Here is a 25,814-nt window from a genome sequence, read left to right as displayed (position 1 = left end):
TTTAAAAACCAACCAAAGTCAATTTGGTTCATTGTAATTTGTACCGTGATCACAATAAATCAGGGTGTTGCCCAAAGGCCCGGAAGGGCCGACTCCATGCTTTATATCACTAAAATAAATTTTTTATGAAGTGCTCATGGCAGATGCCAAAGCAATTCAAAAGATTGATGATGTGAACAGGTTTTTAAAAACTTTAAATGCCGATTTTCTTTTCAGGAACAAGAAAACTATACATGAAATTGATGGAGACATTAAGAAAATAAAAGGAAGGAGGTATTCCTGCTATGCTATTATTAGTTTATACATTCATTAAGGTTGTTTAATTGTTTTCTTAAGGTTATCATAGCCAGGAAAGACGGTATAGTGTGGATAAGCTCCCACTGCCTATTAAATGCTCCCAGTGGTGTGCATCTGAAATAGACACTGACAACCAAGTCCAGATTCTGGTTTTCACATGTGGTTTAGCTATTAAACCTGGCGGACAAATGGTGCTCGTTGGTAGCTCATCTAGGAGAAGGAAAACTGATCTCAAATTCCGCTGCCTTGCAGCTGTACACACTCATGAAGAGGACTTCGGGAGTAAACCGTGGGGTAAAATCCAGAGCTAATGTCCCTAAAGCAGTAATATGTTGAGTTCAACATTGACTGGTGACTCCTGTGATGCTGCAGGTACCAAATTGCATTACTGCCATTCCTGCATAGAGAGTTGGAGCCTGCTGAATAGGCAACTGCTTGCTCTGCATATCGTAACTTGTGTATCATCCACACTGACAGCAATATCCAAAGTCCATGGTCAGGATCGACCAATAGAGAGCCTTTGATAATTGTTTTAAATATTGAAAATCTGCTTTTCAATGTTGGAGTTATATTAAATAATTAAATATATTGATTTTGATTGATATTTTTTGAACTGTAATGTACCTGATTATATGGCTATGTTCAACTCTTCTTGAGATATTCCTCATCAAAGTAATTATTGGTTCCAGAGAAAAGCAGACCAGTGACAAGAAGAAATTGCAGAAAATGCATGGCAACACAAAAGCAAAGAGCAAAGAGTCGGCAACCAGACTCTTGTCTGTTCAGGTATTTATTACTGGTAGCGACTGCCTACATGGTACCAAGTCCACGCTTGCAGAACATACAAAAGCAATTAAGTAAAGCTACAGTCCCTGTTTATTGCATTTGAGAACATGATTAATATCATATGCTTGTGAAAAGTGTGGAGATTTCTGCAGATACTAGAAATCCAGAGTAACATATAGAAAAAGCTGCTGGAACTCAGCAGGTTATACAGCATCTATGCAGGGAAATAAACACTCCACTTTTCAGTTCTCATGAAGAGTCCCAACCCAAAACATCAGCTGTTTATTCTTTTCTCTATATACTGCCTGACTTGCTGAGTTCCTCCAGCGTTTTGTATGTGTTACTATAATTAATATATCATGAATTGTGTTTAATTCTATTTTCAGCAATTAAAATACTAAAATTAAATGATTGCAATGCCTGAAGAGCTGACCTCAGATGCGTTGAGCAATTTCTTGCAGCATGTTATTTTTATTTCTGTAATTACCTTAATTCATATATGATTGTAGTTTTGCTTCAACAGAAAAAAATCCCTCCTTAATCTTTCAAATTTAGCAGTTCCCATGTATCTCCACTGTTACTGTGGGCTTCCACCAATCCTACTTTGAATACTTTGTCCATGTACTTAAAGGTGTGATCCTGCTAACAAATCTGGCTAACTTTCCCTTGGACCATAGCCCTGAGAAAACAATAATGCAGGATTTCAGTCCTTTTCATAGCACACCTGTAGGGTGGATATGCTGCCATAGTTCTGAGAAAGCAGTAATGCAGTATTTCATGCAAACACGAGGAAATCTGCAGTTGCTGGAAATTCAAGCAACACACACAAAATGCTGGTGGAACACAGCAGGCCAGGCAACATCTATAGGAAGAAGCACTGTCGACGTTTCGGGCCGAGACCCTTCGTTAGGACTAACCGAAAGGAAAGATAGTAAGATATTTGAAAGTGGGAAGGGGAGGGCGAAATCTGAAATGATAGGAGAAGACAGGAGGGGAGGGATGAAGCTAAGAGCTGGAAAGTTGATTGGCAGAAGGGATACAGAGTAGGAGAAAGGGAAGGATCATGGGACGGGAGGCCTAGGGAGAACGAAAGGAGCAGGGGAGCACCGATGGGAGATGGAGAGCTGGCAAAGTGTAATTGTGATAGGGGCAGAGAGAGTAAAAGGGGAGGGAATACTAATAAAGAAAGGGATGGTGTGAGAAAGGGATGTGGGACATTAATGGAAGTTAGAGAATCAATGTTCATGCCATCAGGTTGGAGGCTACGCAGACGGAATATAAGGTGTTGTTCCTCCAACCTGAGTTTGGCTTCATTTTGACAATTGAGGAGGCCATGGATAGACATATCAGAATGGGAGTGGGATGTGGAATTAAAATGTGTGGCCACTGGGGGATCCTGCTTTCTCTGGCGGACCAAGCGTAGGTGTTCAGCGAAACGGTCTCCCAGTCTACGTCAGGTATCACCAATATATAAAAGGCCACACCGGGAGCACCAGACGCAGTATACCACACCGGCCGACTCACAGGTGAAGTGTCGCCTCAACTGGAAGGACTGTCTGGGGCCCTGAATGGTGGTGAGGGAGGAAGTGTAAGGGCAGGTGTACCACTTGTGTCTTTCTTCATAGAGCAGGGCATCTCTACAAACCACATCTCCAATCTCATCTCATTGATTGGGACAATTGACTTCAGATAGCTTTTGTAGAAGGCATTACCCCAGAGGTTCACGTACTTTTTCCAACAAATACATGTAATATTGGATTATTTTTCTCAATAAATAAATGAACAAGTATAATGTTTTTATGTTATTGATTTAATTGGGTTCACTTTATCCAGTTTGAGGACATGTGGAGATCTGATCACGTTTTAGGTCATATTTATAGAGAAATAAAAAAAATTCTACAGTTTTCAAAAAAATTTCTAGCACCACTGTAATTGCCACTCTTTATGTGGATAAAGATCTTTTTCTGATCCCTTCTAAATCTCCTAACCCTTTACACCAGCATTGTCTTCTGATGTTATTCACCCCTGATAAGTAGAAAGATCTCCTGTCTGTACCACTCATAATTTTATATTACTTTGACCTCCTCCACGGTAGAGAAACAACTGAAATTCTCCATCCTATGGACAATTTTAACAGTGAATCCTCTCTGAAACCTCTCGAGTACTATTAGATTTCCAAACGTCCATGGACACAGACTCACCATTCTGCTCAGTTTATGCACTGTTTATATATTTATTAATGTAATTTATAATATTTGTTTATGTCTTGCACCACACTGCTGCCACAAAATATATATATATCATGACATGGCAGGGATTCTGAATCGGGCATCTTTCCTATAGTCCGATGTCTAGAACTTTACACAGTACTCCAGCTGAACTCTAACCAAATTTTTTTATAAGGTTGGAGCATATCCTGTATTTCCAGAATACAAGGGAGTTGTGGAGACATTGCCAATATAATTGATATATCACTTCAATTATAACTTACATTCTGAACACAGTATTTTTTCACCCATGAGGTTTTCCTTAGATGTTTAAGTTGATATCTGGGTAAGTATCGGTAGATAACCAATAATCAGTTATTGGTTCCATAAGATTGTCATAGCGGCGATAAGCTTCCACTACCTGTTAAATTCTTCCAATGGCATGCATCTCAAATAGCCTCTGACAACCAAGTCCAGTTCCTGGCTTTCACATGTGGCTTAGCTACAAAGTCTAGTGGAACTGTTTCTTCTGACAGGAGAAGAGACCAAGACAGGTTACTGGTGCCTTAAAACCAGTTGCTTCAGGCAGATGGGGCAATTGAGTTCAACACTGACTGGCAGCTCCTGCCAAACTGTATTGGTCTTTGCTGTTCATTTGGGTTCATCGGAGGCATGGAGAGGGGGAGTCTGCTACATGGGCAACATCTTGCTCTCCATATTAACTGCCTTGGGCTGTATATCATGTAGACACCTAGGACACAACATCCATGGTGAACCCTGACCAGCAAAGGACCTCAATCAGTTATTGCTGATACATTGTTTAAAAATTGAAAGTGCTAACATTTACATCTGTATACTCTTTAAATTTCTTGCTACAGTCTCAAATACAGGAATGGAAGAAATACACAAAGTTGTATTTTCTGAACCCCCAGCATCGGGAGGCTGTGGACAATGTGAAGTTCTATACAACACTGGAAACTCGGTAAGTTTCATTGTAGACTTCACAGCTTACAGTGTACCCATGTTAGTCAGCTCTTACTGTCTTGTGGCTTTTGGGCTAATTCATGTGGTTTTGGAATTGAAAATACCATAAGACATAGAAGTAGAACTAGGCCATCCAGACCATCATGTCTGCTCGGCCGTTCCTTTATCTCTCTCCTACCTTTGCCCCATAACCTCCGATGCTCTGATTAATCTTCCTTAACACCATTCCGAACATGAGAAAGCAATTCAAGGGAAATATTTGTGAATATGATTGCACAATGATGTTGTCCCTCAGTCTAACCAAGCGGAGTCCACTGCCAAGAAGGCTCACCAACGCCTTTACTTTCTGAGAAATTTGGCCTGTCCCCTAAAACCCTCACTAATTTTTATAGATGCACCGTAGAAAGCATTCTTCTAGGGTGCATCACAACCTGGTATGGAAGTTGTCCGTCCAAGACTGGAAGAAGCTGCAGAAGATCATGAACATAGCCCAGCACATCACACAAACCAATCTTCCATCCTTGCACTCACTTTACACCGCACGCTGTCGGAGCAGTGCTGCCAAGATAATCAAGGACATGACCCATCCAGCCAACACAGTTTTTGTCCCTCTTCCCTCCTGGAGAAGGTTCAGGAGCATGAAGATTCATACGACCAGATTTGGGAACAGCTTCTTCCCAACTGTGACAAGACTGCTGAACAGATCCTGACCCGGATCTGAGCCGTACCTTCCAAATATCCGGACCTGACTTGTGCTACCTCACTTTCCCTTTTCTATTTTCTAATTATGATTTATAATTTAAATTTTTTTAATTATTTTTATTTTGATTTGTACTTCAGGGAGCGTGAAGCGTAGAATCAAATATCGCTGTGATGATTGTACGCTCTAGTATCAATTGTTTGGTGACAATAAAGTATAAAGTATGTTCTCATCCTGCTGAAAAGGCAATGACTGCAATCTGTATGCAGTATAATAATCAGCCTGACACTTACGTCTTTGTGAAGGTTGTTACATACCCCGTAACGGGTTAAAAAGAACCAGTAGAAATGGACAAACCTGGAGTCTGAGCTTTCCATTACAAACTCTATTTTATTAGTAGCTACGTGAATAAAGTAATATAAAACAGGATAAAATAAACAGGTTAGCAGAGTATACACACATATATAGGTGAGTAAATAAGGTTCCCAGGCTTCCCCAGCTCAGGTGATTAGGTGATACAGTCTCACGGTGTATGGTAAGTAATCAGTTCAGTTCTGGAATTTGTTTTGAGTAGTTAGAGAGAGAGAGAGAGAGAAAGAGTCTTCCCAATGCAGATGCGATCCTCCACATCTTCCTCCTTCTGAAACTTATCCAAAGTCACCACTGGAAGTAGAATGCCTGTCTTCCACAACCCAGGCCAGGGTTGAACACACCGAAAGGGTTCAACCGGTCACTCCTTTGTCCACACTGTGAGCAAAACCCCACCCTTGTCGTGGGCACACAAAACTCACCAGTGTCCTCCTTGCCTCTGACATCGTGTGTCTCCTGTGTGTCTGATTAAAAAGTCGACTGACCTTGTATATATCTCCAAGTGCTGAACACGAGTTGTCCATCGTATAGCTCCACCTTTCAGTTCCCAAGGCAACCCACAGACTCTCTCCCTGCTGCTGAATTAGTACATAAGCTGTTCACTCTCTCTCTTTCTTGTTAAAGGAACAGTCCACTTTAGAATAATCCTTTAGATCTCATCACATGGTGCACAGCACTTTCCTGCCAGTGAAGTCTATTTGAAGTTCAGTTATTGCTACATTGTAGTAAATGCATCTTCTAAATGTAGCAGGTTCCCACATAATAGCCACATGACTGAAAAAATACATAATCCACTTGAGGGCATTAGCAGAGGAACAGATATTGCTTGAGATGTCATTATGACACAGTAGTGTAGCAGTTAGCACAATACCTTTATAGCACCAACAGTTCCTGCCACAGTCTGCAAGAAATTTTGTACATTTTCCCCGTGACCTCATGTGTTTCCACCTGGGTGTTCCCAGAACTGCACCAGTGATCTTTAATCCCAATGCAGCAAGCTTATCAAATACATTTTTGTCAGACACATTGAAGACCAATTAAAAATGTTGCAAAAATTAAAATATTGCAAAGGCAATTTAAACAGATTGCGTTGATAAACAAGTAACTAATAATTTCGGTGTCAATCAGTGCCCTCCTCTCTCCCTCTGTTACAGGGAAAAAAGTGAATAACACTTTACAGTGTCATCAATCATGTAAGCCTGCACTATGTGACATGAAACTCAGAAACATAGAGATTCAGCAAGCCCAGCATTTCTCTTACAGAAAATTAATCCCTGAATGGGATAAGTTGGGAACCCCTGATTTTGCAGCAGTTTTGTGATTGCAACTTCTAAATAAAATCCTTAACAATTTATAACAATTAAGCTTGAAAATATTTAATGGTCTTTTATGAGCATGAATCAGGTATCAAGCACTTTGAAAACCAAGCTGTATAGTTTTGTATGTTTGTTTTATTCAGAGATCAATTCCAGTTGCAGTCTTTGAATATTATAACTAGCACAGACTCAGCTGAGACCAAGTGTTAAATACTGATTGAACATCAACGTAATGATACAGTTAGCTGAATGACAATCAATAGGAAAATTTCAATTCCTACCTAATGTTATCTGTTGAAATATTTCTCATGTTCAGAAAACATTCACAATTAAGGCACACTCAATCACACTTGGCGTTTTGGCCAATACTTGCAGCAAGTGTGATACTCCTGGTGAACTGTTATGACTATTGCATTGAGAGTAAGATGACTAAATGCACCTTTACGGGAATGCAAATTCACTGTTGTTATGATAAGAGTAAGGTTACATCCACACTAGACCGGATAATTTTGAAAACACCGATTTAGCGTAAAAATGTTAGGCATCCACACTATGCATTTTTAAGAACATCTCTATCCACATTGAAACAGAGATTTTGGCGAATCTCCTCTTCCTGCACATGCTCAGAACACATCTACTGAAAACAAGTGACATGTTTAGTGTTGACTCTTCCGTAAAAGTGTGCATTTGTGAAGTTACAGACTAGAAAAACTTAAAAAGACGGACGGCTGTTGGCTTTTGCGCAGTAAAAAAAAACACAAATACTGGAGTGTACGGAGGCAACCGACAGGGAGTTCGTGGACAGTATGACCCGGCTGATGATGAGCATTGAAGAACTGACAAACTCTGTTGCATTAATAAAGCACCTTGTTAGATCTATAAAACATGTCTGCATCAGTGTTATCTTGTATTTCCATACAATGTTACATTAGGCTGTTACACATCTATTGTCAGAGAAGTACTTGCATAAATAGGTAAACCATCTTCATACAAGCAAGGACAGAAAATGGCAAAGTGAGTACAGGTAGTCCCCAGGTTACGAATGTCCCACTTACGTACAGCTTGTATTTACGAACCGAGGAAGGAGAACACAGTCCACCATTTTAAGTTGTTGCCATTGACACTGTGTTGAGTGTTTAACTTTGTATTTGGCTTAAATTTTTCTTAGTAAGCTTCACCCTAACCCCAGTACACCCCACCCCCGTTCCGGTTGGCTGGTGCAGTGAGATCAGCACCAGGCTGGAGAACGGAGTGTGTCGGGTTCGATCCAGTGACAGACCGCTTCCATGCCGGGTTGATGTTGATCCAGTGACTCCTGTACCATCCGTGCCGGGTTGATGTCGAGCTCGCAACTTGACCTCGTAAAAAAAATAAAGCCTTGCCCCAATAAAAGCTACAATTATTACTAAGCAACGCAGTGGTTAAATTATTGGAATACATACGTTTCTTAAGTGTGTTATATGCATTGAAAGGTAAAATGTATACTGTATACTAAGAGAGATTTTTGACTAGCTAAATAATACCAGATGTACTTGTTCTGACTTACATACAAATCCGACTTAAAGATGGACTCAGGAACAGAACTCATACGTAACCCGGGGACTGTCTGTATACTTTTTTATTCAGTAAGTTATGGGTCAAAGTATTTGCTGAGTACATTTCTAACTCTTCTGGTGTCAGTTTCGTTGCCATCTGTTTTGAAATTGTTAGGTTGCGTTCAAGAAAACAATGAAATAGCTCTCTGCCATCTGACAGCGTTTTCAGAAGTTTCCGGTTACCCCAAGCACACTGATCTGGCCAATCCAGCATTTTCAAAAATAAACATTTTGGAGACCGTTTCTGAAAATCTGTGGTTTCAGGAATGAAAATGCCATTTTGAGTGTGGATGAAGGGTCAAAATGAAGAGAAAAAGCTTTGGTTACAGATTTATCCGATGTAGTGTGTAGGCTAAAATGTCTCTGAATGCACCTTTACAGGAATGTGAATTCACTGGAAGTCATCGCTAGCCTTGATATGTGGGAGAGACGAATGAAAGGAATTCAACGGCAAATTAATCTGATCCAGGTGAGCTGGTCTTTTTTTTTCATTTATTTAGCATTTTGAGTTTTATCATAACAAAGGAAAAATTGTGTGTTTGCCTCGGTCTTCTTACTTCTTGCTGAGGACCCGTGACTCCACCTTCAGAGCAGGCAACAAGGCAGCTCTAACAACAGCAAGGGCCAAACTGTCCCGAGCCATCAGAGGGGCAAAGCGTGCACATGCCCAGCTAATCCACAGTTACTTGCAGGACAGCAGAAACACACGCTGCATGTGGAAGGGCATCCAGGACATCACCAATTACAGGACAACATCACCTGACTGTGCAGGTGATGCCTCCTTCCCAAATGCTCTGAATAACTTCTACACCCAGTTTGAGGCAGAAAATGACGGGGCGGCGAGGAAGTCCACCCCTCCTGCGAATGACCAGGTGCTGTGTCTCTCCGTGGCTGATGTGAGAAGAACCCTTCCGATATAGAAGGCTGCTGGACCAGACAACATCCCTGGTAGAGTGCTCAGAGGGTGTGCAGACCAGCTAGCAGATGTTCTCACTGACATCTTCAACATCTCCCTGAGCAGCGCCATCGTTCCAACGTGCTTCAAGGCCGCCACAATCGTCCCCGTGCCGAAGAAGTCTTCCGTGTCCTGCCTCAGTGAGTACCGTCCCGTTGCACTCACATCCATCATCATAAAGTGCTTCGAGAGGGTCGTCATGAGGCATATCAAGACCCTGCTGCCCCCCTCACTGCACCCCCTGTAGTTTGCGTACCGTCCCAACCGCTCAACAGATGATGCCATTGCCACCACCCTCCACCTGGCCCTAACACACCTGGATAAAAAAGACACATACGTTCGGATGCTGTTCCTCCTTTCACAGCCATTCACAGTGTAGCTTAATTGACAGACTGTAAATAATAGTATAAATTGAACTAGTTATCCCAGGTTAGTGGTCACCAACCGGCGGATTGCGGTCAACTGGTGGATTTTTGAGACTTTCCTAGTAGATACAAATGCTGTTGAGAGATTGTTTCCAAGTTGCAGAGTTTTAGTTCCGTTCTTTCTGTCCAGTGTGCATGTGCGTAGCTCCCCCACACTACACAGTGTACTTCAGTATGAGTCAGCTGCACTTTTCCTCATTCCCTGTCAGCCCACGGTTGAACTTGAACACACGCAAGGTCAACAGATTCACATTCAGTTTATTGTTATTTAGAAACCACAAACGCAATGCAGTTAAAAATGAGTCAACATTCCTCCAGAATGATATCCCAAAAGCACATGACAAAACAGACTACACCAGAAAATCCACATAACGTTTGGCAATCCCCAATCCAGAGTCTGGAGAGGCTGCTGTGTATTAATATCACGCTACTGTATTAGTGCGTTCCCTGGAAAGGAGCTCCAAATCCACCAGATAAACAAGACCAAAAACTAAAGCTACAAGACCTGCACAAAACCACACAGTTACAACATATAGTTACATCAGTGCAAACAATAGCATAATTGTTCTAAAAAAAACAGACCATAGGCACAGTAAAAATAGTCCAAAGATATTAAAAGACTAAGTTCAAAAGAAATCACCAGACAGTTTCCACAAGTCCACAGGGTCCCGACAGACTCGCCATCCCATGCCGGCAGCAGAAGGGAATACCCCCGCTATGGACTTCCACGGCACAGCCTGACTCAGCCTCACAGATGCAGCGCACAATGGAAGCTCTGTTGAATCCAGCTTCGCAGACGCAGCACACCGAAAGCGACTTGACCGCAGTGGACTCTGAGTCCGTCGAACCTCCGAGCCGACGATCATCCCCTCCGGCACAGCTACTCCAAACATCCTCTGCTGAGCGTATCAAGACGGCCCCGCCACCGGCCACCTGCAACGCAATCCTGAGGACTCGGGGCCTGTTCTTCCCAGCAGAGTCCCGGACCTCACATCAGCAGCAGCAACGAAGAAGGTCTTCCTGGAGATTTCCAGATGTTCCTCCGTGCTCCCACATCCGTTTTCAATCGATTATGATTGCGCACGGCACCCCACTTCACAAATAACAGATAATCAGCTCTGGAGTGGCTACTGCAAGCTGCATCATGCTGCCATTTTGGATCTTTTCAGTTGCCTAAACGCAGTGACACCCTCACACCAGGGTCACTGGTTGGCCTTGCACGGCTGGCGAGAAGTATCGTTGCTACCGGCCTGGAGTGCAGAGAGAAAGGCACTACCTCTAAACCTGTTTAGCACACCAAATGTTCGTGGGGAACCTGGTGCTAAAATATTCACAGATGATCTAATTCGGGCTCAGGGTTTCGTAAGTAGCAAAGCAGCTACCTCGCTGCGATCTACTGAAACAAAGTTTTGTTGGCCAGTAGATCCTACTAGGGGGGCGGGCACCCTGTCGCACTCCCTGCTCGTTCTCTCTGGACTGCGACCGCCGTGGCCCTGACATGGGGACCTCCAGCCCTGACCTTGTCCGCTCACCCCACCCACGACCAGCCGCACCTGGCCAAAGGCGGCTAGCAGCGGGCAGGCGGGAGGTTGGAGTTCAGGCCGGGACGCTGTCTAATGAGACAATGAAGCATTCAAAACTGCTTTGACACCTTGAGTCCAAGCACCCTGCACTTAAAGACAAGCCCGTTGAGTATTTTTCCAGCGGAAAAAACGTGAGCAAGCGGGACAGAATCAAGTGCTGAGAGCCACAAAAACTAAATTGCGGAACAGACTGGACATAAGGAATCTCCTTCACGTATCGGTGTATTGCAGTCATGATTTACACCATCCCATAGGCCGGTCCACAAGAATATTGTGAATACTAAACCGGTCATGGTGCAAAAAAAGAGTGGGCACCCCTAGTGTTTATACATTATTTCTACTAACGGGTTGTGGGGTTTTACTTCCTTGAAGGTCTTTTCTGCCCTGGTGCACATGCGTGTAACTAATCGATCTGGGGTCAAATTTGCCTTTCACTAAGGCCAAGGTAGGGGATCCTGGGCTTAAAAAGGTTGGTGACCACTATCCCAGGTGAAAGAAAATCGTAATAACTATACTGTGCAAGTCTTAGGCACATATTTCTATATAGCAAGTGCCTAAGGCTTTTGCACTGTACTGTAGTAATTTTGGTAGTATTGCACTATACTGCTGCAAAAAAAATTCATCACATATATGAGTGATGATAAACCTGATTCTGTTGCCAACCTTTTTCATGTCTCTATTGTGGACTGAGTGGGAAAGAGGCGGAGAGAGGAATCATGGTTGGGAAAAGGAGAAGGGAGAGGGAACGGTGTGGGAAGCACCAGTGAGGCCTTCTGTAATGATGAGTAAACCAATTGTTTGGAATCAAATGACTTTGCAGAACTGGGTGTGTCTGCACCCACATCACCTCCCACCCTGACTCTCCTCTGCCACCTTTCCCACACCCCTCTTGTTGTGCTCCACCATCACCATTCCCAACATCCTTTCCCACCAGATTTACAAACTCGCTCTCTGCTCCATGTTGACAAATACAGTATTGTGCAAAAGTCTTGGGTACTCTACTAGCTTGGCACAGTAATGTAATTATTTATTTCTTTTCCAGTCTTTTTATTAATATCAAAATAATGGATATAACATAATAATATTACTACACATTTGTTGGGATTACATTGTTAATGGATAACATATAATTATATATTCAGTTAATACAAAGGTAATAAACTTCCCAAAAATGTTAGAATACAAATGTAGAATACATTAAAAAGATTAACATATCCAAAAAGAAAAAAAGAAAATATACCCCAAAAAAAACCACTAATCTAAACTGAAAAAAGAAAAAAAATGGGCTGTTTATAACATCAAAAATAAGAAAGAATCATTAGTGTCATCAACTTGGAACCTCCCTACATATATTAACACAAGGGATTAGATTTGGAAAGAGGTCAAATCACATTATATCAAAGTGTTGAATAAAATGCCTCTGTCTTTTCAAATTTAATTGATGGATCATATAAAGCACCTGATTTTTTTCTAAGTTTAAACATAACATAGTTTGAGAGAACCAATGAAATGTGGTGGGAGGGTTAATCTTTTTCCAATTCAGCAAAATAGATCTTTTAGCTATTAATGTAAGAAATGCAATTATCCGGGGCGCTGAAGAGGTTAAGTGGTGTGGTTCTATCATTGGTAAACCAAAAATTGCAGTAATAGGATGAGGTTGTAAATCACTATTCAAAGCAGTTGAAATAATGTCAAAAATATCTTCCCAATATTTTTTCAAAGCTGAACATGACCAAGACATATGGGTTAAAGAGGCTGTCTCAGAGACATCTATCACACACTGGACTTACATGAGAATAATAACGACCTAATTTATCCTTAGACATATGGGCCCTGTCTACTACTTTGAACTGTATCAATGAATATTTAGCACATATAAAGGATAAGTTAACTAATTGAAGAATTTTTTCCCGTTTTTCGATAGGTAAGGTAAGCTTAAGTTCCCTTTCCCAATCATTTTTAATTTTATTAGATGCATCTGAATGTATTTTCATAATTATATTGTAGATAGTTGCCTTTGCTCCTTTCTGAAAAGGATTTATATCTAAAATTTTTTCGAACCTATCCATAGAGTATAGATTCGGGAAAGAAGGAAGGATGGTATTTAAGAAGTTTCTAACCTGTAAATATCTAAAGAAATGGGATCTAGGTAAATTATATTTGTTAGATAATTGTTCAAATGACACGAAACAATTATCCAAAAATAAATCACAAAATCTTAATATACCTTTAGTTTTCCAAGTCAAATAGGCTTGGTCCATAATAGAGGAATACAAGTTAGATATAATTGGACTTGCTAGAATAATTTGAATCAATCCAAAAAATTTCTGAAATTGAAACTATATTCATAAAGTGTATTTAACTATTGGATTATCTAATTTTTTATACAATTTCGCAAAAGCAAAGGGAAGCGAAGTCTCTGAAATAGAACCCACTGATTTACATTCAAGATTTACCCAGTGAGGGTTTGAAGTCATATCCATGTCCCACAGCCAATATTTCAAATAGCGGATATTGATTGCCCAATAATAAAATCTAAAATTCAGCAGATCCAGACCACCCTCCTTTTCAGACTTCTGTAAATATCTTTTGCCTAGCCTGATTTTTATTCTGCCAAATATAAGAAGAAATTTTAGAATCAACACTGACAAAAATAGATTTCAGAATAAAAATTGGTACTGCTTGAAATAAATATAAAAATTTAGATAATATAATAATCTTTTTAGCATTGATCCGACCTATCAATGACAAAGACATTGGAGACCAATTAGTAAACAAATGTTTAATCTGATCAATTAAAGGTAAAAAGTTAGCTTTAAATAAATCCTTATGTTTTTTGTAATTTTAACCCCTAAATATATAAAATAGTCAGTAACCAATTTAAAGGATAAATGTCCATAAATTGGAACCTGCATATTTAGAGGAAACAGTTCGCTCTTATTAAGGTTCAGTTTATAACCCGAAAATTTACTAAACTGAGCCAACAAAGATAAAACTGTGGGAATGGATTTCTCAGGATTAGAAATATACAAGATTTGACTTGGATAGTAGATGTATCTCATTCCTGCAGGTCATGCAAAAAATATTATGTGATTCTTGAATAGCAATTGCTAAAGGTTCCAGAGCAATATCAAATAAGAGGACAGTCTTGCCTGGTGCCCCAAAATAAGGGAAAAAAGGGAGATCTTTGATTAATGTAATTCTTTAAGGCTCTTCCAGAAAAATAAAACAAAAGACTTAGAATGTAAGTTAAATTCTTGCTGAAAATTAAATTTAAGACTTAGTAGGTAAAAATGACAATTCTTGTTAATTGATTAACAATTGTGTTGTAATTGGGTTTATCCGTTGATGTTGTATTGATTGGTGACCTCTGTAGAGATTCATGTGGGGCTTGGATAAGGTCAAGTCTTTCTCAGGGAAGGAGAGTGAAACTAGAGGGCACAAGTAGGTTTAAGGTGAGAGCGGTTAGGCAGTGGGGACCAGAGAAACAAGTTTTCTCACAGAGGAGTGAGCTGCATAAATGGAGCAAACCACTGGAGCAAGTGGTAGAGACAGATACAGTATAATTACAATGTTGAAAAGACAATTGGACAAATTCAGGGTTTTAGAGAGAGGAACACAGGCAAAGTGAGACTAGCTCAGGAAGGCACCTTCTTTGGTTTAGGCGATGACCGAACAGCCTGATCATTTGCTGGGGATTCTGTGGTCCTTTGGCCTTTTTTGCCTTCTTTCCTACCCTCTAGCAGCTCATTCCTGGTACCGACTGCTCTACCTCTCAGAAATTCTCCACAATTCTCCCAGCGACCCACTGAGCTCCTCTCCACTCCCCCCCCCCCCCCCCCGCACCCCACCACAATCAGTATTAACTCTGAAATCATTAATTCCTTCATCTTTTAGCTGGTCAGTGCTAACTTGGGTACTCAGTTAATTCATCATGATTAGATATATCTGAGTTAAAAAGCCCCAAGCGATGTGGATTCGACATGTTACTAATGATTATAATAGAGGTCCTGATGAATGGTCTCAGCCTGAAACATTGACTATTTGTTCCTCTCCAGAGATGCTACCTGGCCTGCTGAGTTCATCCAGCATTTTGTGTGTGTTGCTCTGGATTTCCAGTGTCTGCAGAATCTTTTGTGTTACTAATAACTATATTTTTTCTAGGCTGTCTCTTCGCCACAGGAATCAGGAGAATATTCTGATGGTGTACCTAACACAGACTCCAGTGAATTGGTGCCACCTCAGTTCAGAGGTATCAACAATTTTAAAATTCAGCAGGGATCATCACCATCTCCAACAAGGGCTGAAATGAGGAAGAATGTCGGATTTGCTGGGGCGTCTGCCTCTGCTGAAGCTGGATGGTTTTCACCAGGATCCAGAACTCAAGGCATTAACGCTGAAACATTACCGAGGACAGCAAAAGATGCCTACATACCTTTGGCTTGGCCACCGAACTACACAAATCCTCCAACAATGCAACCCATTCCACTCACGGATTGCAGCTGGTCTGACCCTGAACTGGAACTTAGGATGTTTACTGACCAAAACCAGTTTCATGATGAATCATTTCAGCTTGCTGCTGGAGGTTTGGAAATGACAAATCCCTCAGCTGAAGCAAATCCAGATATTTCCCTCTCTGGCTTACAGACATCTCATGTGTCTGGGAATCTACAGAGCAATCTATTTGAGAGTTACAGTACCCAGATGAATTCGTTTAACAAACACTTCAACCATTTGTCACCTGCACAGCCAATTATACAGTCCGGTAATAATCTGCAGGTTTTACAAGCCCCGGGGCCATTTGTTGGAGCCTGTGCCAACAGTGCACAGACCGATGAACCACGGTCGTCCTATCACACCGTAATGAAACAGCTTTTCTTCAAATTTCCTACAATAAGCAAGTAAGTTGTAATTTTCAAAAGCATTAAAAACAATGTCTTGCCTAGAGCGGCAAGGTTGTACAGCGGTTTTCACGATGCCATTGCAGTGACAGCAACCCAGGTTAAATTCCACCACTGTCTAAACAGTTTGTGCATTCTTGCTCTGACTGTGGGTTTCATCCCACACTCCAAAGATGTGTGGCTCACATGGGTGTAATTGGCAGCGCAGGCTCGTTGGACGGAAGGGGGTGTTATCAGGTGTATGTCTTAAAACAAAAAAAATAAATAAAATGGTGTCAAAAAGCAAGTTTTCAACCAAGGGGCAAATAGACTGATATCTGCTTTGAACCTTTCAGCTTCTGATCAGCAGAAATATTCTCACTGGCAGTGTAATTGTTGTCACGTACCCCATGACCAGATTACCGAAACAGCAGAAATGAAATAATATGTTGGAGTCTTCTTGTCCAGTTGTGCTGTTGCTGTCACCGACTGTGACCCCTCTGTTCCCGGCCAGACCGTTCTTCAGTGGTGACCCTGTCACCCAGGCGCGGGTGGACACACACACAAGCCCCCTCCGGTCTGCCTTCACACACTGTGAGCCTCTGATCGATTCCCCCAAATCGACCCTCCAAACCCCCACCTTTCTTTGAGTGCACAATGCTCTTTCAGTGTCCCGTGGCATGTCTGCCTGTGTCTTAGCAGACCTGCTTTTTTTATCATCACTTGCAGGGCACCAGCCGTCCATCACCTGGCCCCGCCTTGCTGTCTCAGCAAGAATCTTACAAGCAGGCAAGTAAAGTGTCCTTGGAGCAAAGTAAATAATCAGCCATGGAGCCATAACTTTAAATCTTTGTCTCTCTCTCACATCCTTGCTGGGTGCCTTTCTTCTTCTCTCTCTCTCATTAGCAGTACAAACAGTGTCCAAAAGCCAGACTCATTCTCCCAACATTTTAAAGTGGCTGTCCACAGAAAATATGAACCCTAGCGCTACATAACATTGTTGACATTAAGATGTCATTGGGTGTATTTAAGACAGAGATTGATAGGTTCTTGATAGGACACGGCATCAAAGTTTAGGGGGAGAAGGCTGGGAATAGGTTGAGGAGGGGAAAAAAGGATCATTCAGAGCAGACTCGATGGGCTAAATGGCCTAACTGCCTGCTCCGCTACTTTCTGGACAATAGTCCTCACCAGTTCCCCAACACCACCACACTCCTCAGGTTGGTGGAACTGGTACTCACACTTAATAACTTCTCTTTTGGCTCTTCCCACTTTCTCCAGACCAAGGGTGTAGCTATGGGCACTCGCATGGGCCCCAGCTATTCCTGCCTCTTCGTGGGTTATGTGGAACAGTCTATGCTTCAAATCTATACTGGTACCACTCCCCAACTTTTCCTTCACTACATTGACGACTACATTGTTGCTGCTTCCTGCACCCATTTTCATCGTCAATTTCATCAACTTTGCCTCTAACTTCCACCCAGCCCTCAAATTCACTTGGTCCATCTCGGACACTTCTCTCCCTTTTCTCGATCTCTCGGTCTCCATCTCTGGAGACAGACTGTCCACTGACATCTTCTATAAACCCACTGACTCTCATAACTATCTTGATTATACCTCTCCCCACCCTGCCAAATGCAAAAATGCCATTCCCTATTCCCAGTTCCTCTGTCTCCGCCACATCTGCTCCCAGGATGAGGCCTTCCGTTCCAGGACTTCTCAAATATCCTCTTTCTTTAAGAATCATGGTTTCCCTTCTGCCGTCATCAATCATGCCCTTACATCTCCTCCATTTCCCACACTTCAGCCCTCACCCCATCCTCCCGTCACCCCTTGTCCTGACCTACCACCCCACCAGCCTCCAGATCCAGTATATTATCCTCTGCAACTTCCGCCACCTTCAACAGGACCCCACCACTAAGGACATCTTTCCCTCTCTACCCCTCTCAGCTTTTCGCAGGGATCGTTCCCTCCACGACTCCCTGGTCCACATGCCCCTCCCCACAGATCTCCCACCTGGCACTTATCCCTGCAAGTGTAAGTACTACACCTGTCCCTACACCTCATCTCTTACCACCATTCAGGGCCCCGAACTGTCCTTCCAGGTGAGGCAACACTTCACTTGTGAGTCTGTTGGGGTAATCTATTGCATCCGGTGCTCCCGGTGCAGCCTCCTCTCCGTCGGTGAGACCCGACACAGATTGGGGGACCGCTTCGTCAAGCACCTACGCTCCGTCCGCCACAACAGATAGGATCTCCCGGTTGCCACTCACTTCAACACTCCCTCTCATTCTCATTCAGGTATGTCCATACATGGCCTCCTCTACTGCCATGATGAGGCCAAACTCAGGTTGGAGGAACAACGTCTCATATACCTTCTGGGTAGTCTCCAGTCCCTTGGCATGAACATCGAATTCTCCAACTTCCGGTAATTCCCTCCCTCTCCCTTCCCCCATCCCACCTTCACTCTGTCTCCTCTTCCAGCTGCCTACCCCCTCCCCCACTCCTTGATCTTTCCTCTGATTGGTTTTCCACCCTGCCCCCTTCCTTCTTTAGTCCTGACAAAGGGTTTCAACCTGAAACGTTGACTGCTTTCAACGGATGCTGCCCGAACTGCTGAGTTCATTCAGTTTTTTGCACGTCTTGATTTGACCACAGCATCTCCAGTGCACTTTGTGTGTACCATCCTGGAAGGCACTACATTCCTTTGCTTTCCATCATTCCTGAACTCAGCCATGTACCAAGCAGCAATTCTGTACTTAGAGAAATTAAAAATCCATTTGTAAGCAATTGCTAAAGTTACTATCAATTAATAACAAATGAACTTCACTGAACTATACTGAGAAGATGGCACTGGCCAAAGGTGGACATGCTCACTTCTTGCTGTTGCTATCAGATCAGGGAGAAGGTACAGGAGCCTAAGGTCCAACACATCAGGTACAAGAACATTTATGACCCCACAACCATCAGGGAGGCACAATAGCGCCGTGGTCAGCACAACGCTTTAGTACCAGCTGCCTCGCTGCCTGTAACAAGCTTGTCATTCTCCCTGTGACCATATTGGTTTCGTCCAGGTGCTCTGGTTTTCTCCCACAGTCCAAAGATGTACGGGTTGGATGGCTAATTGGTCATTGGAAACTGCCCTGTGATTAGCCTTGGATTAAATCAGAGATGCTGGGCAGGATGGCTCGAAGATTAGTCTAGGATTAAAAGAGATGTTGGGCAGCATAGCTTGAATACTAGCCTCGGACAATGATGAACCGGTTCTGACACCAAAAATCCTGATTCTTTCTATTCTTTCACACCTAACTGACAGACACTTTAATTATAAAACACTGCCACTGTTGTTTGAAAGCTAATTACTAGTGTTATGAAGGTACCACAGCTCTGAGGGGCCGAAGGAGTGGGAGCGGCCCCCTCCTTCCAGAGAATCACAAGATCGCTATTAATTCGGGTCTCGGAAGCGAGAGACAATGCAACGGTTTTGACCATTTGTTCTTAGAGGCACCTGTGTGACGTGCATGTCCCGGCTACGTGACAACTATCATGGGCATGAATACCCTCGAACAATGTGGGGGTGGAGATTGCATCACCCTACTCTGATGGACAGCCACAACTCGGCAGGTAAAGATAAAAGGGGGCTGCAAGAGGCGGTAACCCCAGAGAGAGAGAGAGAGACGCTCCTGAAGAACTCGATCGCTCAACGCTCCCGTGAGAGCTGGAAGTCACTCAACGCCACGTGCGCTCCTAACTCCTTTGCCTGGGGAGTGGGTGGCTGATAATACCGAGAAGGACTTCGAACTAACAACGGGGAAAACAACGCTCCCCTGATTTTACGGAGTGACTGCGTAAAGACCCGGGCAAGTTCTCTTTTCGTTTTCACCGACCCCTCTTAAACACATGAAACCCAGCCGGAGAGCAAAAGTCTGCAGACTTCTGAGTGACTTTTATATTTCCAACGGACAATATATTATCCCCTAGACAACAGTCGAGATTATTTCATAATGATGATTATTGCTATATCCGCACTTTAGATTGAGTTTTACTGATATATACAATTTGAATGTTTGTATTAACACTGCTTTTTGTGCTCCCCTTTTGAATAAAACATTTGAAAATAGTGCCATCAGACTCCAACGGACCTCTCTATCTTTGCTGGTGAGTTATCCAGTTACGGGATACGTAACACTATCACAAATGAAAACTTGCACCTATCCTGAGAAAGCTTTTATGTACGTGAGGATGGCACATCGATTTATTTACCATGCAGAATACTCAGTGCTCAGTACAATCCCTTTACAATGCCAGCAATCACTGATTAGGCCTCAGTTCCCATCCCTGAATGTAAGGAGCTTGTATGTTCTCCCCTTGACCGCATAGGTTTTTCTGGGTACTCCAGTTCCCTCCCACATTCCAAAAATGTACAAGTTAGGGTTGGCAACTTGTGGGTACCCCGGAAGTGTGCCAACACTTACAGACTGCCCCCCCCCAGTATATTCTCAATGCAAAACACAAAGATGTATTTCACTGTATGTTTAGATGTACACGTGACAAATAAAGCTGATCTCTATAAATTATCTCTTTGTGCTTATGGTGATTTTTTAAATTGCTAGAGCGTCTTTTTGGGCTGCAATTGGATTAGTTCGATCTCTTTTATTGTTACAGAACAAGTTTGCACTCTTTGATTAATAAAGTGAAAGACGAAAATGGTGGCACTCTCTCAAATCTGTCTGTTGACGAGCTGGTGAGACAAGTCTCCTATCATGTTCACCAGGGTACCCATCCAGACATGGTAAGCTTCACTGCACATCATATATTTTTAATGATAGAATAAAATGATCTGACATTTTCAAAATATTGTTTATCTTGTAGCGGTGTGCTACACGCAGCGCTAAAATTACAACACGGAGTCGGTAACTGCAGTCGAAGGAAAAACTTTATTCGAAATCCTCAGCCTCACTTTTAAGTCTCTCTTGACCTGCCCCCCGTGGCGCAGAGGCTCCAAAGCTCTGTGCTCGCAAACCCCCGTAGGCTATCTAATTGTGAGCCGGTTCGGATGTGCCAGGAAATGGGTTGCCACATAAACTCCCCCCCCCCCCCCCAGAACCGGCGATACACCCCCCAATGTCCACAGTCTGGGCCAGAACCTGCTTGGGAGGTCGGCCTCTGCGCCGAGGTGCCGGAAACTTGGCCGGTTGCACCAGGTCCACATGGGGCGGTTTGAGGCAGTCCACTGTGAAAACCTCCTCTTTCCCCCCAACGTCCAGCACGAACGTGGACCCGTTGTTCCGGAGCACCATAAACGGCCCCTCGTATGGCCGCTGCAGCGGTAGCCGATGCCCGCCCCTTCGTACAAACACAAACTTACAGTTCTGTAGGTCTTTGGGTATGCAGGTCGGGTGCCGCCCGTGCTGTGAAGTGGGTATGGGGGCCAGGTTACCGAGCTTCTCGCGTAGTCTGCCCAGGACTGCTGCGGGATCTTCCTCTTGCCCCCATGGGTCTGGTAGGAACTCCCCGGGGACGACCAGGGGCGCGCTGTATACCAACTCGGCCGACGAGGCGTGCAGGTCATCCTTGGGTGCTGTGCGGATGCCGAATAGGACCCAGGGAAACTCGTCCGCCCAGTTGGCTCCTCGCAGGCGGGCCATGAGGGCCGACTTCAGGTGACGGTGGAAACGCTCCACTAGCCCGTTCGACTGTGGGTGGTAGGCAGTGGTGTGGTGCAGCTGAGTCCCCAAAAGGCTGGCCGTAGCTGACCACAGGCTGGAGGTGAACTGGGCGCCTCTGTCGGAGGTAATGTGGGCCGGTACACCAAAGCGAGATATCCAGGTGGCGATCAGGGCTCGGGCGCAAGATTCGGAGGTGGTGTCGGTGAGCGGGACCGCCTCTGGCCATCTCGTGAACCGGTCCACGATAGTCAGGAGGTGCCATAGGTCCTTACTGTGCTGCCATTCACAGCCCTCACGGGGGGACCCGGTGCCCTGCTGCGGGTGTCGTAACTCGTCGGAGGTAAAACGCTGATCTCAGCCCCAGTATCGACCAAAAACCGGCGTCCCGACCTTCTGTACCACACATACAGGAGGCTGGCCCTGGCGTTTCTCAGTAATAGAAAAGTTTCTGAGTTGAACTTTATAGAAGTGGGCAGTTTCCTGATGATGAATTTTGAGGCTCTCAGACTCAATAGAAACATAGAAAACCTACAGCACAATACAGGCCCTTTGGCCCACAAAGTTGTGCCAAACATGTCTCTACCTTACTAGGGTCACCCACAGCCCTCTATTTTTCTAAGTTCCATGTACCTATCCAAAAGTCTCTTAAAAGACCCTATCGTATCCACCTCCACCACCATTGCTGGAAGCCCATTCCATGCACTCACCACTCTCTGAGTAAAAAACTTAACCCTGCCATCTCCCCAGTACCTTGAACCTGTGTCCTCTTGTAGCAACCATTTCAGCCCTGGGAAAAAGCCTCTGACTATCCACACAAACAATGTGTGGGCAATCTCATCATCTTGTACATCTCTAAAAGGTCACCTCTCATCCTCCTTTGCTTCAAGGAGAAAAGGCCGAGTTCACTCAACCTATGTAGAGATTTTTTCAGGTTTTTATGCCTACAGTAAGTTTCAATGTAAGTTTCTAAACAGAAGGGTGAGAGGAACAGCCGACTATTTAATAGATGAAAGTATAAATATATTGCTCATACTGTAATTTAATTGCTCTGAGCAGTTTAATTCTAGAAGCCTGATTATTTTATAGCATTTTTTCTGGTGCATTTCACTGTGCGTGTGACAAACAAAGCTCATCTTCATCCCTAATCTTCTTTATCAATCCGGGAGTTGTGTGATGATTCAGCAGTTTAGAGTTGAATATTATAGATCAGCTTTCTCCTGGTAAAGAATTCTGCAACTGTCATGGAGATTTTTTGAGCTGTTATCCCTATATTTTCAATGTTGTTAGTATAGGAACAGTCCTTCCAGGTGTGAGGCGACTTTTCACTTGTGAGTCTGTTGGGGTCATTTACTGTGTCTGGTGCTCCTGGTGTGGCCTGTAAGACCCGACATAGATTGGGAGACCGCATCTCTGAACGTCTAATCTCAGTTTGCCAAAAAAAATGGAATCTTCCAGTGGCCCTCCATTTTAAAATCACTTCCCATTCCCATTCCGATATTTCTCAATTTGTGGCCTCCCTTGCTTTCACGATGAGGCCACACTCATGTTAGAGGAACAACACCTTAACAAGTTGAGCTGGACTCACACCACCAGGTTCAGGGACATTTATCACCCCTCAACCATCACAAATGGAGGTACAGGAGCCTCAGGACCCACACCACCGGGTTCAGGGACAGTTATTACCCCTCAACCATCAGGAAGGGGGTACAGGAGCCTCAGGTCCCATACCACCAGGTTCAGGAACAGTTATTACCCCTCAAACATCAGGAAGGAGGTACAGGAGCCTCAGGACCCACACCACCAGGTTCAGGGACATTTATCATCCCTCAACCATCACAAATGGAGGTACAGGAGCCTCAGGACCCACACCACCAGGTTCAGGAACAGTCATACAAGACGTACAAAAAAAACTGGATGAACTCAGCAGGTCGGGCAGCATCCGTTAAAAGGCAGAGTCATGAGAGGTGATAGGCATCTAGAAGAGAAGACAGAGTAGAGGTGGGATGGGGAAGGGAGAGGGAGGGAATTACCAGAAGTTGGAGAATTTGATGTTCATACCAAGGGGCTAGAGACGTTGACTGCTCCTTGTAATGGATGCTGCCCAACCTGCTGAGTTCATCCAGCTTTTTTGTACGTCTTGATTTGACCACAGCATCTGCAGTGCACTTTGTGTTCAGGGACAGTTATCACCCCTCAACCATCACAAATGGAGGTACAGGAGCCTCAGGACCTACACCACCAGGGTCAGGAACAGTTATTACCCCTCAACTATCAGGAAGGAGGTACAGGAGACTCCGGCCCCACACCACCAGGTTCAGGAACAGTTCTTATCCCTCAACCATCAGGACTTGAACCAAAGGGGAGAACTTGGAACGCACTGCCTGAGTCAGTGGTGGAGGCAGATACACAAGTGAAGTTTAAGAGACTGCTAGACAGGTATATGGAGGAATTTAAGGTGGGGGGTTATATGTGAAGCAGGGTTTGAGGGTCAGCACAACATTGTGGGCCAAAGGACATGTTACGTGCTGTACTATTCTATGTTCTAACTTCACTTGCATGAATACAGACCTTTTCCCACAACCACTGGATCCACTTTCAATGACTCTTCATCTCTTGCCTTCAATATTTATTTTTCTCTGTTTCCTTGTTCTACAGTGAACACCCTCAAGAAAATGAATTTGATGTTTTTGTATGGTGTCATATACTTTGATGTTAAATTTACTTTGATTGTTGAAGTAGTAACTTGCAAAGAAGCAACTTTGAAATGTAGCTTTGAATCCGTGTTAGCTAATGTTGTCTGGCAGTGTTGTAGGGTACATTTAAAATGAACTAACTTTTGCATTTTTTCTTTCAGGTATATGCATCTTCAACAGATACCTTATCACTTGAACCGATGAGTTACGAAAACCCTTTCTTCCCTGGCCATCACACTCTGCATTCTGATCAGTCAGCCACGCCACTCAGTGGGTTTAGTGGCCTAGCACCAGTGGGTGCAAATGAGACATTACCTCTTGGAGATTTGTTGGAGATGGAAGGCTGCTTCAATCACTTGTAGAACCAAGGAAACAAATTCACAACAGTTATAATTTTCTAAGCCTATGTCAACGTAGCTGTCTGACATGCAATGTTTTTTCACTTACATTATCAGTGTTGCTGAACACAACCTATAGAGCTTTTCCCAGAGCAACACACAGAAGGTGCTGGAGAAACTCAGCAGATCCGGCAGCGTCTGTGAAGAGGAATTAACAGTTGACGTTTCAGGTTTAGACCTCTCATCAGGTTCATGAAGGGTCTCAGCTGGAAATGTCAACTGTTTACTCATTTACATAGATACTGCCTGACCTGCTGAGTTCCTCCAGCATTTTGTGTGTGTTGCTCTGGGTTTTCTGCCTGTACATTGATAATGCTAATTTAGTGTTGATTTGCTGTTAAGTGTGGTGCTAACTGCCTTTGAATTGTTAATTAAACTGTTGTCTTCTGTAAATCCCGTTATGTTTGTTGTTGATGCCGAAGTATTGATTCCTGGTTCATCCCCAAAGCCTTTGGGGTGTCCCTGCAGTGAACTTCATTCATCAGTGTTTTAAAAATGCTCTTGAATCCAAGAACATGTCTGAGTGCTTCGGGAATGAATCGGGATTGGATGGAATGGAGGATAGTGCTTCCCTGGACGGCCAAGCAACATGGATTCATTTTCCTCTGCTCAGCATGTGGAAGTACTCAGCAGGTCATACAGGATCTGTGGGTAAAGAAGCAAGAGTTTCATATCGAAGGCATTTCTTCAGGACTCACTGACACAGGAGTGTTTTGGCAGGCTGATAGATGGTTTTAAGTTTATTTTGGAACAACATATGTGAACGCAATATATATGATTCCAAATATTTATTTCCCAAGCTTAACTTTACAAACTTGTGATCAGATCTATAAATTGTCCACAGTTCTGATATCAGGATCATTCAAGTACAATATGGACTGCAAAAGCTGTTGATTTTTCCTTCAATTAAAATGCCACAACCTCAAGATGTTCATTACATAAAAGCAGATAAGAGTT

General features: G+C 43.4%; 1 protein-coding gene across 1 annotated transcript; it reads left to right on the top strand.

Moving 5' to 3' along the window:
- The first annotated feature begins 205 nt into the window (after window positions 1-205).
- Window positions 206-24,984, top strand: LOC132386028 (uncharacterized). Its single transcript, XM_059958312.1, has 7 exons — window positions 206-273; window positions 987-1,083; window positions 4,169-4,272; window positions 8,636-8,723; window positions 15,382-16,118; window positions 20,763-20,889; window positions 24,621-24,984. The coding sequence occupies exons 2-7, from the start codon at window positions 1,024-1,026 to the stop codon at window positions 24,819-24,821; spliced, it is 1,317 nt and encodes a 438-aa protein (XP_059814295.1). The 5' UTR covers window positions 206-273; window positions 987-1,023; the 3' UTR covers window positions 24,822-24,984.
- Window positions 24,985-25,814: the final 830 nt, after the last annotated feature.

This window comes from Hypanus sabinus (genome assembly GCF_030144855.1).
Source record: "Hypanus sabinus isolate sHypSab1 chromosome Y unlocalized genomic scaffold, sHypSab1.hap1 SUPER_Y_unloc_5, whole genome shotgun sequence".
In the NCBI taxonomy this organism is placed as follows: domain Eukaryota; kingdom Metazoa; phylum Chordata; class Chondrichthyes; order Myliobatiformes; family Dasyatidae; genus Hypanus; species Hypanus sabinus.
This window is presented reverse-complemented; position numbering and strand designations above follow the sequence as displayed.

Coding starts and splice junctions, on each gene's coding strand:
- LOC132386028 (XM_059958312.1), top strand. CDS start 1,024: ATGCATGGCAACACAAAAGCAAAGAGCAAAGAGTCGGCAACCAGACTC. Junction 4,273..8,635: donor TATACAACACTGGAAACTCG/GTAAGTTTCATT, acceptor GCACCTTTACAG/GAATGTGAATTCACTGGAAG. Junction 16,119..20,762: donor AAATTTCCTACAATAAGCAA/GTAAGTTGTAAT, acceptor TTATTGTTACAG/AACAAGTTTGCACTCTTTGA.